Genomic DNA, 15,865 nt, shown 5'->3' with positions numbered 1-15,865 from the left:
TCTATCTATCTATCTATCTATCTATCTATCTATCTATCTATCTATCTATCTATCTATCTATCTATCTATCTATCTATCTATCTGTATGTTTTTTTATTTTTTTTATTTCTTTTTTTTTACCCAGCTCTCTCTGCTAGTCGCTCCAGAATTCCTCTTGAGTCTGGCTGCTCTGGTTCAGCTGTCTGTGCCAAAGCTGGTCTCCATGCTGCAGGTAAACCAGTTCAAACATATTCAACTCAACAAATAGATTCAAATCAATACATAAAAAAAACTGAGGAGATATTTATATTATTTATATTTTTTTTTACTTGTACCTTGCAGGAGAAACATGAAAATGAAGATTATCTGAAGTCGCATGTGCTGAGCAAAAAGAAAAAAAAGACAAAATCTGCAGTCAGTTTATCTTTATCTACAGTTTCTTAGAACTTCAAGATAATTGATTTTGTCTTTGACTGGTTCAACAATAAAAATTATTCTTATATGTCTTATGTTATACATCATTTTAAACATAAATACAAAGAAATCCCTTTTTACCATTTCTTCGGTCTCTCATCAACAGAAATTAAACGAGCCAATGTTATCAGGCTGCTTTATTTGTATTAGGTTAGTGCAAGAGTGTGGACATTGGTCCTTACCGGACGATCAATGAACTCTGTCTTGTTTTTTGTTCTCTGTTTCAATAATTTATTGCCAAATCAAAGTATGAAAACAAAGCAAGACTTCTGAACTTCTTTCACTCACAGGATGGAACTATCTTCTCCACTTTTTCTTTGCTTCCTTATAACCACAAAGAGAAAAAAAAAAAAAAACAACCTAATATGAAATCTGCAAACATTCACAGCCATGGTTGGTTTCCAAATCACCAGAGCGTCACAGATATTTAACATTCTGAGGATTTAAAAGTCTAAGTATTTTTATAAACCTTTATTGCATTCTGTAAAGTATCAAATTCTTATGAGATAAGGTACGCAGATGCAGATTCTGGCTCAACAAAGATTTTTGAAATGCTACTTTTGCTAAACTACAGATTCTTAGTAACTGCTTTTATCCTCACATTAGCTGTAGATGTGCCCTTTGGCTTAGTTATCTAACCCCAATTGGTGAGTGCTGAAGTTTCACAGCACAAACCAGCCAAAGTCTTCAAAGAATAGATACATACGTCAGTTTAGACAGGTACAAAAAGATAATTTAATGGCTAGAGTCCACATATTGATCTGGTTTTCTCTTAAGGTAGGGGTGCTTTTCCTCCACTTTTTCTAAACAGAAATACCTTCACTTAAAATGCTATTGGAACTAGAATGCTTAATATTTCTGATATTTCTACTGTTTAAAACAAGATTTTAATTTCAATTATGAAGTACACTGTGCAGAGGGTTTATATAAAAGTATTTGTAATAGCAAATTCCCTTTTTGAAGTAGATCCTGATGTTATCTGTTGAATAAAATCTCTAAAAATATTGTTTCAATGTGTTTATGTTTTAAAGAAAGCTATTTTGCACTTTTCTTTCTTTTTTTTTTTTTTTTTAACCAAGATATCAAAGTGATAATCTCAGCTGGAAAGGTCGGCGCCATGTGGCAATAATCTGTGACTTTTGCTTACAAGCGCCTGACCCCTGTCACTCTGTTCTCTTCAACGAAAACGATTTCATTGAACCTGCAAACTGGTGATTTATTAACTCATCATAAACAGCGACTTTATACAGGAGTGGGGATTATGAAATGTCTGATTAGCTACCATGTTGGCGCTTACCCTTTGTTCCTTATAATTAACAGAAATAATTTATTATCTATTAGACATGTTTAATATGGCATTATGATGGTGCAGCATTTAGAGCTAGATTTGAATCTCAGCCGTGGTCCTTCCTTTTGTGTCTTCATGATGTACCACAGTCTGAAAGCACTAATTTCAGATGAATATTGTATTCTAAGGTGCTCCTATGTTGTTTGCCTTAAAAATAGAAGATGAATATATTTATTACAATACATAATATATGTAATGGCCAACAGAAAGAAAGCATGACTGAAATGGAAGGGAAAAAATACTTGATACAGATTCCTAAAGGAATTTAGGTTTGGACTTTGATGGAGCTGTTATCACACATAAATATGGCTTAATTTGAACCAGAGATTTTTGGACTTGTTCTTTAGGACCAACTTTGTTTTAGATATTTCCATGATTTCTTTAACTGATTACTGATTTCTGGTGTGTTCCAGCAGGAAAACACCAAAACTTATGCGACAGCTGCTCCTGAGAACTATGATTACTGTAACAATCCAAAGGTTTAAACCTTTCTGTTAAAGTTCTTAAAGCATGTTTAAGGCTGGTATTAGGTGGTGAAACTGCCAAGTTTTCATCTAAGAATTCCCTAATCTAGATATATCCATATTTACAATAATTACCACTGACCATCTTTGCTGCCCTGCTGAAATCAAGCATCCCTTCGCAATGCTTCCAATGCAATAAATTACATGGTTGTAGTGGTGTTCTGATTCAGAATGTTAATTTTTCATATAATTTTGCTTGGTGCTTAAAACACGAGATATTTTCCATATGTTTATTTTTCACCTTATGGCTGGGGGCAAACTACAGGTGGACTCAATTTGATGTTTACAAATACAAATCTTTTTATTCTTATATGAAGTGAAAAACTGATGTGGGCTACACAAAAAAGCCAAGTTCATTCTGTGTTATTTTCTTTTTAAATAAAATGTTATGTTATAAATGAAAAGAGTCTGTTTATATGAAAAAAAATCACTGGTCTTTGCTCAATGAGTGTAAAACACAAACCTGTTGGGTTTAAAGTGCACAAAAACCAACAGCAACATAGACAAACATTCAACAGTGTTAGAATTTTTCTAGGAATATCATACTCTGTGCCAAAGGTTGCAACATACATCTAATTCTTACAGGCCTTTTCCCAGGTATAAATGTTTTAGTAGCAGTCTCTTTGTCCTCATGCTCGTCCTTAACCTTTAAATAGCGGAACTTTAAATGTGGGATGAGGAAATGAGACTTACAAGTGATACAACTGGTGCCACTGGTAACTGCAGCCATCAGCCAAGCTGACACAGGCAGAAACGCTTCACTGACAGTCTGTATTCACAGCACTGCGCTGGTGATGCTCTAATGTTGTCTACTATGGGAAGGTTTGCTACCAGACCACCACAAATATTTCATGGCAGCAATGAGTATCATTTTGAAAATAAGAAACTAGTGTTCGCTTTAGTCTTCTTCATCAACAACTACTACTGAAACAGCTGCAACTTTCTGTAACAACAATGTTGGGGCGTGAATGAAACATCAGTTTGCTACACTGGAAATTTGGATCCTGAATTGCAGGTAATTAGCTCCACACAGCCTATTCAAGGCAATGGGGGAAACATTGGTGCGCTCATATCATCACCCAGATTCATTATATGACTGGACATGCATGTAATGTTCTGTCACAATTTCTGCCCCTAATTCCTTCAATAATTTGCATAAAATACTTTTCAAATGTTTTACAGTGCTTTATTGTCATCACACTGTCACAAGAAAAGAGGAACAAAATGAACTCTGGTTTTAACCCATCCCCTTGGGGAGCAGTGGGCTGCCATTTTGCAGTGTAGGTGTTAAGGGTCTTGCTCAGGGACCGAGAGTGGCAGTCTGTTGGAGTGGGCCAAGAACTCAGAACCTCAGGATTCCAAGCACTCAGAACCTCCAGAGCTCAGAAACTCAGAATTCCAAGCGCAATGCCCTAACCACGAGGCCGTCTCTCCCATAACTTAACTTAATACATAACAACATAAATACAACCGTCCATTTAATTTCCAAAAGACATCTATGTCAGATCTAACTTGATTATGTTTCCCTGGAGGATCAGTCTGGAATATTTAGTTGCACAGTAAATGAAGTCGCTGATGATGACCTTTGCACAGTGCAACGTTTTCAAGTTTCAGGTTTTCAAGTTCATAAAAGTTTAAGGCTTAGAAAAAGATAACTTTGCCAATTCTTAAAGCTCATCTGAAGGATCAAATCAGTCCAAACACAGTTCAGGTTCTCTTTATCTCAAGGAGCTGTGGATCTCTACAGCTCCTCTAGAGATGCTGGGCCTCTTGTCTCTTCATTTGATTAGTGCTTGTTTGTTGTGTCTCACTTCATATGGACGGCCATGTTTGAAAAGGTTTGCAGTTTTGCCACACATTCCAATTCAGAAAAAGAAAATCAAAAGCTTAACATTTTGTTCTATGACCTAACTCTGCTCTAACACTCTCCGCACGATTCACCCTGACTTATCACTTTGAAATACTAATGTTTGCTCTAGATTTTGTTATGTGGTATAAAACTGGAAAAATCAAAATATAAGTGCAAACTTAAGTTCTCATGTTTTATTTGTAAAACTCTTTAAATGGATCTCTGCCACTCTTAACTAGTTGTTGTTGGTTTTTTTTTGCCCTAATTGTTATTAACTTATAGGTGACAAAACAAAAACAATACAATTTGGCCAAAAATAAGCCATTGAATCAATTTTAGGATCTCTGTTATTTTAAATTGGGTTTATATAAAACTGTCTATGACATTACTTCTTGTTGTATGTTAAGCTTGTTTACATTTCACTACTGCAGTTTAGAAGCAACAAATCTACTGACTCGGGTTCAAAATATCATTTGTCTGCCAACTTTATCACTTTTCTTTTTAGGTGTCTGGCTAGCAATTTTTTTTTATTTCCTCATTTTGGTAAAATGTTTCAAACTATATCAAAGTCCATGATTTAAAAAAAAATGAAATGGTATTAAAAGATTTGTTTTTATTTCATGTGTTTTATTGCACTTTTACACAGTTTTTCCATAAATGATAATAGGCAAAAAAATGACAATAGAGGTTAGTTTTGTCCATTTTATGAGCGACATGACTTCAGCCTTTAGATGTTGCAGCAGGTCAGCTGCCATGGCAGTGTGGCCGTTGAGGGCAGAGGTCTTTGACTGGTTCATCAGCTCATTGAGAGATTTCATCTATCTTCTGCTTAATCTGCTGAAACCGCTCTGTGAACCAGTTCCTGGGAGGATGGAAATGTAATTGTTACATACAATAATAGAAAGAGGTTTTATATGTTCAGTGTGTTTGTTGGCCTACTTGGTGGACTCTGCAAATTCACTGGTTCTCATGGTGTCAAAATGGGTCTTTGCCTTTTCAGCCACAGTCTTGCTGAACTCAGTGACCTGATCCCTGAATGTGGATAACCTATCTTGGATTGAGTCATCCTGAGCCTCTGCAGGTAATTAAAACAATAAAAAACAAAGACAATGGTCATAAGAGATAATAGCAAAAAACCAAAACAAAAAATACAGTTTAATACTTTAAATCGTAAAAGCAAAAAGAGGAACCTGTGTATGCAACAAAAGCCAGCAACAGGACAGCAGCTGCAAGATACAGTCTCATCTTGGCTTTTTGTCACTGAAAGGGGAAAGAAAAAAAATATAAATTTTATTTGCATTTAACGAAAGGTACCCATATTTTTCCTAGATCAACTGCTTAAACAAAAAAAAAAAAAAAAACAGTTATCAGTACCTTAGTGACCTAACAGACTGCAAGCATTTTTCAAACTACAATATAGTTTAGTCTTAATACATTTAAAAATGCAAAAGCTTCAACATAACTGTATTTTGATTAATGATATTTCCATTTTTTTTTTTTTTTACAAAGTTACAGAACATTTTATTCAAAAGTGATCAAATGTAAAACATACCTCTTTTCTGTCTCCTAGAAGAAAAAAAATGATGTGCCTTGGGTCGTCAGTGTGTCCCTGCTTTTTATAAGCCTTCCCTCCTTTCAGGAGTGTTATGCAAATCATTGGATTTAGGTCAACATGCAGACACAACGGCCTTGAAGAATGCCTGCCCATTTCATTGATCTGCACTCATCTAATTACATTAAAAAAAACTCCCTGTTGAAACAGGCCTGCCAAAGGTAAAAGGTTGCACAACTGGCATGAGGTTGATAAAGTGATCAGCCTTGTCTGTTTTTTGGGTCAGATTCAAAGATTGGCTGCAAATAATTATTCATTATAAAAGGGAAGAAAAAGACGAGACAGGGAATGATTAGTCTCATGTAAACCCCCAGGATAAAAGTGGTGTAAACTGATAAACTGGAAGGTGATGTGGAGGAACAGAGTTTACTGCTGACAGACAAGGGCTATTTGTGAACTACTTTGGACCCGGCAGTTGCCCAAGAGTTTACTCTGTGTCAAAAGGCTGCACAGTTTGAAACACTTGGCAAGATTTTGGTGAAAGTCAGTCAGTCTTTAGTAGATTTAAGTTACACTATAATCGTTGTTTGTAATCTCAAATATGAATCTTTACATTGGCTTCTTGAGAATTTTTTACATTTTTCAGGATGTATTATTTTCAATATGAAAGATTATTTTGTAAACGAAGGGCTCATCATAGATAGAAGCCAGTTTTGTTTCTATGCCCCTGTGTTTTCCCTCATGAATTCTACAAAACATTCCATATAAAGTCAAATGTATTAAAGTTATCTTCAGTTTCAAATGTTTTTCTCATAATCTATTTATATATCTCTTCTTAAAAATTTGTCCAAAGAACACATCATGATTTCTAACATAATACCTGTATCCATTCAGAAAAAAGGTTAAATCCATATACACAGTCACAAGCACAGAGCAACGAAATGAACTTTCTTCATTTAACCCATCACCGCATAATGGCAGCGGTGGACTGCCATTATGCAGCACCTGGGGAGCATTGTGGGGTTAAGCATCTTTGCTCAGGGACTCAGAGTGGCAGTCTGTGGGAATGAGCCTCCAACTAAGAACCTTAGGATTCCAAGCTCTATGCCCTAACCACTTGGCCGCCACTCCATTGCTGATGGTGCTCAAATATTTCTGTCTATAAATTCAGATGAAACTAACCTATTACATAGACTACAGGCATGTCTGAGGAAATAAAAACCTGGATTATTCTTAACTTTCTGGCTCTGAATGCGTAAAAAACAAAAGTTATTGTCTTTGAACAAGCCTTGGAAAAAGAAGCTGTCACTTCACTGTAATGGTATTATATTGATCTCAGATAATAAAGTAAAAAATCTTGCTTTTTTTTTTTTTGTTTTGTTGTCTTTTTTTTATCAGGACATGTCATTTAAATCCAATATCAAAGAGGTTCTTATCCAGGGGTGATACTGTGAGACTAGTCCATGCATTTGTTGCGTCAAGGCTGGACTATTGCAGTTCTTTACTATCAGGAAGTCCTCAAATTGTCTAAATGTTCAAAAATGCAGCAGCCAAGTCTTATAAAAATTAAAAAGAGAGATTATATTTCTTCTATTCTAGCTTCCTGTAAAATCTGTCTTATATCAGAGATCTGAATGTACCTTATGTTCCTTATAAAGTACATAATAATAATAATAATAATAATAATAATAATAATAATAATAATAATAATAATAATAATAATAATAATAATAATAATAATAATTGAAATGTGTTGATCTCACATTGGAGAAATTTACCTCTGAATTTAACCCATCCTCTTGAGGAGCAGTGGGGGGCGCCTGGGGAGCAATCGGGGGCCACAATCTTACTCTCAATCTACAGGTACTAGTATTTCATAGTTTCTAAAGGAAGAATGGGAGGCAAATCTTTTAGTTATCAGCTTCCTCTCCTGTAGAACCAACTACCAGTTTTAGTCCATAAGGCAGACAGCCCGTTTAATTTTAAGGCAAGGCTAAAAACTTTCGTTTGTGATAAAGCTTATGGTTAGAGTGGCTCAGGTTATCCTGAGTTATCTCTATAACTATGCTGTTATAGACTTCTGGAGGACATAGGGACCCCTTTTCATTATTCTGCATCATTACATCTCTTTTCTCCCATTCTTCAATATTTGTTGGTTAAATCTCAAACATTAGGCTCTCCCTGCTTTTTCTCATCATAGTAGCTACATCTGGTATGTTCCTGTTTGGCTGTTTCAGCATCATGGACAGCAATAATGCCTATTTTTTTATTAGATGTTCCAGCTTGGCCTGTTTTTAGTGAAGTCAACTATTAACTATTATCAACTATCAACTATTCTATCTGCACAGTAAATGTTGCAGTGTTAAAGTAACACTCAAGAGTACATTTGGTCCCACTGAATTAGTGTGGGACCAAATGTACTCTCAAAGTGTTACTTTAACACTGCAACATTTACTGTGTGACTGTGACTTACTGGATTTGCTGTCCTTCATCCTCTGACATGGAAGCTGGCTCAAAGGTCGTCTGCATTGCTGTGTGTTTGTAGGACAAGGCTTTCTCTGGAGCTAATTTACTATTTACTTTTCTATTTCTGTTTCTTTCTGTATCTCTGCTTCTGTCTCTTTGAACCCCAGTCGGCCTCTGCAGATGGCCGCTCACACTGAGCCTGGTTCTGCTCAAGGTTTCTTCCTGTTAAAAGGGGGTTTTCTTCTCCACTGTCGCTGCAAGCATGCTTAGTGTGAGGGATTGCAATCGAGTCAATGAGTCAATGCAATCAACTTGTTTTCCTTAGATAAAAAACTTTGAACCAATCAGATCATTCTGGTTGAATTGTCTCAGTAAAGCACCTTCAGTCGACATGTGTTGTAAATTAGCACCAAATAAATAAACTGAATCAAATTCAAAACTAAGAGAGACGATAGAACTTCTCATGTACAAAAAGATACATGATAAAAGTGTAACAACTAGGTAAGTTATAGTTGAGATTTGAGCATTTGAAGTTATTAAGCTGAATAATTCATATAATGCCTTATTATAAAGGAAATAACCTGATATGATTTCATTTAAAAAGGCCTAACTAAGTGCAATTTCATTTTTGCAGAAACAAAATTATGTTAAAAAGGTATAAATTGTATTGCAGTGCTACTATGCTTTAAAAAAAAATTGTGAAGAAGCAAGGTGATCCAGCGTCTTTTTTTCCCTTACTTTGATAGTTTTTAATTGATCTTTCCAGTTATAAAAGTTATTGCCACATTTTCTATCTGGTGAGGATTCCTTTTCTATTGCAAAAGGAGAATTGGCAAAGACAAATCTGACCTTATTTTCTCTTTCAAGTTCTGACTGAAAAGAGGCATACAGTTGACATACTTCAGAAACCTGTGGTTAAAGGTTTTCATCATACCTGACCAACCAAACCACCTTTCTTTATTTAAATTTTGGTATTTCAGTATTTACGACGATGGTCAATTTATTGCTGAGCACTCACATCCTGATCAGCTTATTGTTATGATGAAAAGCCCTTAATGTAACTATTAGCATTGTAGATAGGGTGCTTAAATGTTAAATTTCCATGTCTTTTGTTATTAAGTGGTCCTTCTAAGGAGCCTAACCTTGCGTGCCTACGAGCCTCTCTTAACTAATTGCAGGGAACACTGAGTGTGAAAGGGGGTATCTACCGGTACCTAATTCGTAATAACGAGCTTAGGGAAGGCCTGTTTTTGTGTTTTGCACAGGCCCCTGTGGAGACTAATGTTTTGTGCCAAAAACAAAGAGCGCTGAAAAAAATGAAGTGAAGAAAGGGATTTCATAAGGAGGTAAAAGCACCACAGGAACGTTTTAGAAGTTATTTGCAATCATGGACTAGCTACCACCTGCATGTTTTCGGATGTTTTTTCCTGCCTGTTGCTGTCACTGGGCAGTTCTCAAAGTGCAGACACCCCATAGGAACAGACGGAGCAGAAGTGCTTTGCAAGCAGCCCAATTTTCGTTTTCCTGTTGTTCTTTTAACATTTATGAGTAATCCTCAAAACAACTGACAGCTTAGGTTTCACTTGTCTGCCAGGAAATAAACATGAACTCCCTAAGGTTATTTCATGAGTAACAAACAGCTGCTCGTTGACTTAGCATTTCTTTGACTTTGCACAAAGTGCCCTTTTACACAGAGAGAACCTGTAAACATCTATTTCACAACCTTGTGAAATGTTAAGAAAGAAATTGCACAAAAAAATCAACTATTCCTATAAACAACACAGTTTTTAAAAGTTATTTTGGAATCCCACCATATTAGCTTGACTTAGAGCAAACCAAGGTTACTTCTTTGTTAAAACAAACTGTAACAGTGTCTTAAAAACATTTTAAAGCTCTTTTGAGCTTTTCACATTTTGTCTTATCAATGCTTTTGAGAAGGAAGGCTTTTCTTCTGATAAGCCAATACAAAGATATATGCTATTTTTAAAGCATAAAAAATACTACATTATCTTTATAACTTTTGATAAAACATACAACAAATGTGAAATATATTTGTATCAATATATTGATATCCTGTGCTGAACCATCGAGCATTGAGTCATTGTCCAGCTGGAGGGTGAACCTGTGCTCCAGTTTCGAGTCTTTTGCAACTTCTAAAAACTTTTTGTTTTTTTACCAGGTTGCCATGGAACTAACTCCCTCCATCTTTCCATCAAGTCAGATAAGCTTAGTTGGCCCTGCTGAAGAAAAGCATCCTCACAAAACTGCCACCAGCATGTTTTACTATAATTTCTGAAGGTAATTGTATTAGGTTTCCTCCAAACATAGGGTTTAACTGTTAGATCTAATGAATTAAATCTAGTCATTTCTGGCCAGAGCACCCTTCCCTTTGTTTGTTTTGTCTTCTTTCAACATTCCAGCAATCACACCACTCTTGCTCAATGATCTGTTTTGGAGAGTGCAGGAATTATGCTGTTTGAATTTTGTACCCAACTTGTAGATCTGCACTGCTTCTCCAAAACTGTCATCTCTACTTCTGCAGTGTCCTTGCCTGCCTTGACAATTTATGTTGATTGCAAAAACTTCATAGCTTGGGATTTTTGCCATTTATTTTAAAATTTTCAATAACGAATTGAATATAACTTTCAATTGAGCTTTACTCTTTCCATTGTCTGAGAACGATTAAACGATGTGCTTCAGTCCTAGATATTTTAACATTTTTGAAAATATTTTTTATTAACTTTATTGTCCTTGCTTCAGATGCACCACAACTTTAACCCTAATCTGTCCTCTGTTCTCATTGGTTTTTGAAGCTTTTTTTGTTCGGTAACATTCTTGCAAATTCCCCCTTCTGAGGCCTCAACAGAACAGCTGTATTTAAACTGAGGTTAAACTGTACACTTACAATTTATATGATATATAAGCAACTTTCAAGGATTTTTTTTTATTAAAGTGTAGGATTTCAGAGTAAAATGGTGCAATTACATGTAAAAATGTAAGAAAAAATACAACAGTATTAAGGTTATGGCAATCTTAGCTATTTTAAAACACTTTTGAATCATGTTTGAAGAGTTCTTAAAAAATCAAATGCAATACCTAAATGTTTATTAAGTCAAGCTTTTCCATCTTATGAAGCTTTCATTTGTGTCTTCTCTTCATGAGGATTATATAGTTCATCCAACACCCTAACAAAGAAAACACAGCTGTAGCTTTCTGCAGCCCTTATCCAGACAGAGGGGGGGACAGAGGACTGATTTTGGACAGTAAAGGGGGGTTTGTGTGTCCCCTACTGGTTGCCACTCTGAACTTCAAAGGGAAACCCCTGCTGCGTTTGACAGACATAAAGCAGTTATCAAAATCAGCAGGTGCAAGTGCTTATTTTCCTGTAATATGCATTAAGTACAGCAGTAACCAATAAAAAGCCTTGAATACATGCCAAGAAATGTTCACATCCTGTTATATAACGGAATGATCATGTTCAGGCACAGTAATTTCGTGAAAATAAGAGATGGCATGACATGCAACCATCGATCTCACTCTAGAGAGAAAGGAGAGCATGAATGGGCCAGTGCACTTGTTGATCTGCAGGGAACATCTGTTCAAACCTGCAGGAGAGAAGACAAATGTGGGACTGGTACAATGTCACTGTAAGTGGCACGGCTTGTTCCCAAATACCCGCTAGGCTCAAGATAAGGAATCTGAAAGCAAATCTCAACAAGTCTGGACTGGACACAAAAAATAGGCTAAGGATGTTGGTTTGGGAATTAGATCCAAAAGTAGGTTGGGAGGCAAAACAGAAAAAAGAAAACACCTCCTGGGATTTTATCTTAGATTTAATCTAAAAAAGACAACATTTGCTCTTAAGCACACTCTTGTGCAACGGGGGTTGGGCAAGTGGTCAGCAAAGATACACTAATGCAGTTATTGGAAGTATTAATTTACACACACACACACACACACAAAATTAAACTAATCTGCTCACCCAGAGAAAATGCTTATTTGATTGCTTTAACACAATCATCTTAATCTGATGAGATGCATCTATGGGAGGTTGCTGTTTTTATCTAATTAAGACACATAAAAGTGAAAAGGCCTGTTGAAAATTTGTAGTTCATTTGCTACCACTTTGATACGTGTGTAGCTGGATCTATGTAACCACAAATAATACATCATATTTAAACAACCCTTGAAAGTGAAAGCAGTGTTTTGATTCAATAAAACCTGGAGGATACATCCACAGAGGAGTACTGCTCACCTTTAAAAGAACAGGAAGAATTTTGGGCAATATCAACTGAATAAGAAATCAGGTAATTTTTCATTATTTTATGAAAACAGCTCAAAGCTCTATAAAGCACTTTTATTGCAAATTCATTTCTGCTTTTGGGAAAATAAATGATCAAGACACTTTGTTGTGTGTGAAAATTTATTCAGTGCATTTATTGAAATGTAAGACAGTTGTGTTTTTTTTTTTTTGCATTCAAACCCAGCAGCAAAATCGTAAAAAAAAGGGAAACAAACTTTGAATGCAAAACTAATGAGGATAAACAGCAGTAGAGTAAAAAAAGCAAAACATTAAGAAAGTATCTGTCTTGTTTGCTGTAAGTTAAACAGTTGACTGAAATACTTGCATTCAGTGTAAATGGAGTGCACATGAGACTAAAGAAGGGAGATGATCTACCTTCTCTCTAGTAAACACCTTCTACCCTGAATATAAGAGCACAGAATGTACATCATCAGTAACTTTTGTCTTACTCCTTTTCCTTCCTTATCAAGATATAAGCAATTCATTACTTCTTGTAATACCAGCAATCTTTTGAAACTTTTAATGGAACTTTTCTTTATGCATTGACACTCTCCTTGACCTTCTGCATGGTGTTTTCAAGGTGCTCGCGGACCTGGGTGGCATATGGGGAGAGCATCTCTGTCAGCTCCTCAAGCTTGCTGTCGACAGAGCTGCTGAGCTCCTTAATGCCACTTTCCAGCTGGGTTCTGATGGTCTCAGCCTGGGACTCCAGCACAGCAGTGATTTCTTTAAGCTTCTGAGCGGTGGCATCACCAGCCTGCTGGACATGGGGCTCAACATTCTCCCTCATGGAATCCACGCTCTGGCTGGTGCGGGACTGAATCTCACCCATGTAGGTGGCCACAGTTCTAAGAAAAAAAAGAAGAGAAAGGAACATTTATATTTCAGATAAATAAGAGTGAGATACAAAGAGCTTGAACCCAACTTACTCTCTGATCTCTTCAGTGTCTTTGGTCAGGCGCTTTCTCAGCTTGGTAATGTAGGCATTGATGCGACCTTGGACATCATCCGTGTTCTGCTCAACCATGGATTTCAGCTCAGTCAGGTACTGAGTGCTGCGCTCCTTTGCATCTGTCATGTCTTTCTCCAGTTTGTTAGCCAGAAGCTGCAGGTCCTCAGTGATCTGACCAGTGGAGGTGGCAGTGTAGGGGGCCAGTTTGCTCTGGACCTGATCTCTGTATGTTGTTAACTCACTCATGGTGTCAGTGATCACAGTTCTATTGGAATCACACATCGAGAAAATTGTGAGTCAACGTTAGAGAAGAACATGCCATGTTAAGGTATCATTATTTCCAACAAAAGCAAACTCACTCCAACTCCCTACTGAGCTCAGGGACCTTGAGGTTCTGCAGGACTCCAGTGGCTTGTTGGTTCAGCTCATTGATGTGCTCCAGGAATCTGTTCACATTGCTCTCCAGGCGGCTCATGGACATATCAGCCTGGTGCACAGCACGGCCATTGCAGCCTATGATGGACAAAAACAGAAAGCATGAATAAATATTTAAAAAGAAAAAAATGTGCATCATAGCCTTAAGTTGGAGAGCGACATCAAACCTACCTGTGATGACCACCAGCGCGAGGATCAGAGCTACAGCCTTCATGGTTGCAGAATGGACAGATAGACCTGAAAAATAAACAAAAAGAGGTCAGAGACAGCAAAAGGTTGGAGCTGAATGTCATAAAACCAGAGAATGTCCAACAGAAGGATCTATTTTTGCGGGACTTCTTTGCATCACTCACCTGGAGGTTGAGCTTGCTCAGTACTCCCTGGACTGAGGCTGAGGGTTTTTATAGTCCCAGGTCCCTGCTGGCGTTCCGCGAGGAGCGGGTGGGGTGAGAGGAGGGAGGGGGGCACGGTGAGTGATTGCTCATGCTGCTTCTGCGCGCGCACGCGTTCGTGGCGTGATGGTGATGTGTCTGCACACATCCCCGCGTCCTTGCACGCAACATGCCACCTCCGACACGGCGTCCGAAGTTCTGAGCGATCTGCGTGGTGGCGCTGACCTGAGACACGGAAATAACAAGGTGAAAGTTAAAACCTGCTGCAGGATGCATGAATCCTGCCAAAGATTTGTTTTTTTGTCCGAATCATTTTTCTGTCAGAAAACCTCACAGCTCATTCTTTTTATATGGAAAAAAAAACTTCAGCACAACATAAAACTAGAAACTAGAATTAAAGTTAAATAGTTAGAAAAAGCGAGAAGAATAGAAATCAGTGGCACCATTTAGAAGGGCAAACCATCCTCCCACAATTAAAAAATGTGCCCCTCTTTATGCTATTAAAAGTATGACATTTAAAGAGACGTTTAAATTAACTACATCTTTTTCTTCCTTTTTTTTAAATCAAAATATGCATACTTTACTTATTGAATGATATATTTCCCTCTGGACATCTTGCTTTGTCTATTCAATCTCATCTCAGGATAATAACTTTCTTTTGTAATTCAGTCAAAAAAACTTGAATCATGTATTACATAGATTGGGGTAGCAGTATTTATCACTTCAGGTTTTGGTGATTCTAGCTTAAAACTACACTAAAATGTCTTTTTTTCATTGGCACCCCTCATAATGATGGTCAAGTGTTGCTAAAGACAGCACAGAGTGCTCTCATCCAGGCATTTTAGAGGAAAATTTAGTTGAAGGAAAAAATATGGTGGAAAAAAAAAAGTATCTGGCTTTGCTTCAAAATTCACCATCAAAACCCTCCTGAAGTGTTCTGGACAGTTTTACATCAGTGACTGTTAATATAAGCACTGGAAGTCAAGTTGAAGCAAGGCTTCCTTTCTATAGGGGCCTTCATTGATGCCGTTATTGATATAAAATATTCAGTAGTAAGGACTGATATCTTTGTGTTGAAGAGTTTAATTTGTCCCTTACATGTAATGATTGTTTTGCTAGAGATTAAAAATAAGTTCTTATCCATACAATATGTGTCTATATACTGTAGGAACATAATGATTGATGAAGAGAAATGTTATTCACTGCATTTGTTAACAGCAATAGAAATATCTAATACTATACAAAAAATTGAATAAAGTTTTCAATATTTGCAATGTGAATGACAAAGTTTACATTGCATTAATTACATTTATTTATTATTTGCCACTAATAAAAAAAATGTAACTTTAAAGATGTCATTTAGGATTTATTTTTCTCCTATTGCCGTAATTCTTATAATTCATCATTTTATAAATTGTTGTGTCTCAATATTGCCTTTCTTTACTCAAGGGACCAATTTAACACTTTGATACTCTTTATTTCAGGTTTCTGTTAACTCCATTTGTCATTAAATCAGTTCACAACCAAAGTGAATGTCTGGCACCTGGATGTAAAACAGCTTTTCACATCCACATTTTAATTCAAATGATTT

The 15,865-nt window shown here is 36.5% G+C and overlaps 1 protein-coding gene and 1 long non-coding RNA gene across 2 annotated transcripts; both read right to left on the bottom strand.

Annotated features, from left to right (window-relative positions):
* Window positions 1–4,790: 4,790 nt before the first annotated feature.
* On the bottom strand, window positions 4,791–5,773 carry LOC107082972. The gene is made up of 4 exons (XR_001481168.1): window positions 5,727–5,773; window positions 5,365–5,434; window positions 5,114–5,249; window positions 4,791–5,036 (listed from the first exon to the last, which is right to left on the bottom strand). It is a non-coding gene; the product is annotated as an uncharacterized LOC107082972 (long non-coding RNA).
* A 6,830-nt stretch (window positions 5,774–12,603) lies between these two features.
* LOC107082950 (apolipoprotein Eb-like) lies at window positions 12,604–14,437 on the bottom strand. Its single transcript, XM_015371849.1, has 5 exons — window positions 14,236–14,437; window positions 14,054–14,119; window positions 13,807–13,960; window positions 13,425–13,712; window positions 12,604–13,343 (listed from the first exon to the last, which is right to left on the bottom strand). Exons 1-5 carry the CDS (start codon window positions 14,420–14,422, stop codon window positions 13,031–13,033), a joined length of 1,008 nt encoding a protein of 335 aa, XP_015227335.1. The 5' UTR covers window positions 14,423–14,437; the 3' UTR covers window positions 12,604–13,030.
* Window positions 14,438–15,865: the final 1,428 nt, after the last annotated feature.

The sequence above is a fragment of the Cyprinodon variegatus genome, unplaced genomic scaffold (genome assembly GCF_000732505.1).
Source record: "Cyprinodon variegatus isolate N-32 unplaced genomic scaffold, C_variegatus-1.0 Scaffold66, whole genome shotgun sequence".
Taxonomy (NCBI): Eukaryota; Metazoa; Chordata; class Actinopteri; order Cyprinodontiformes; family Cyprinodontidae; genus Cyprinodon; species Cyprinodon variegatus.
Note: the sequence above shows the minus strand (reverse complement) of the source record. Positions and strands in the feature narration are given on the sequence as shown.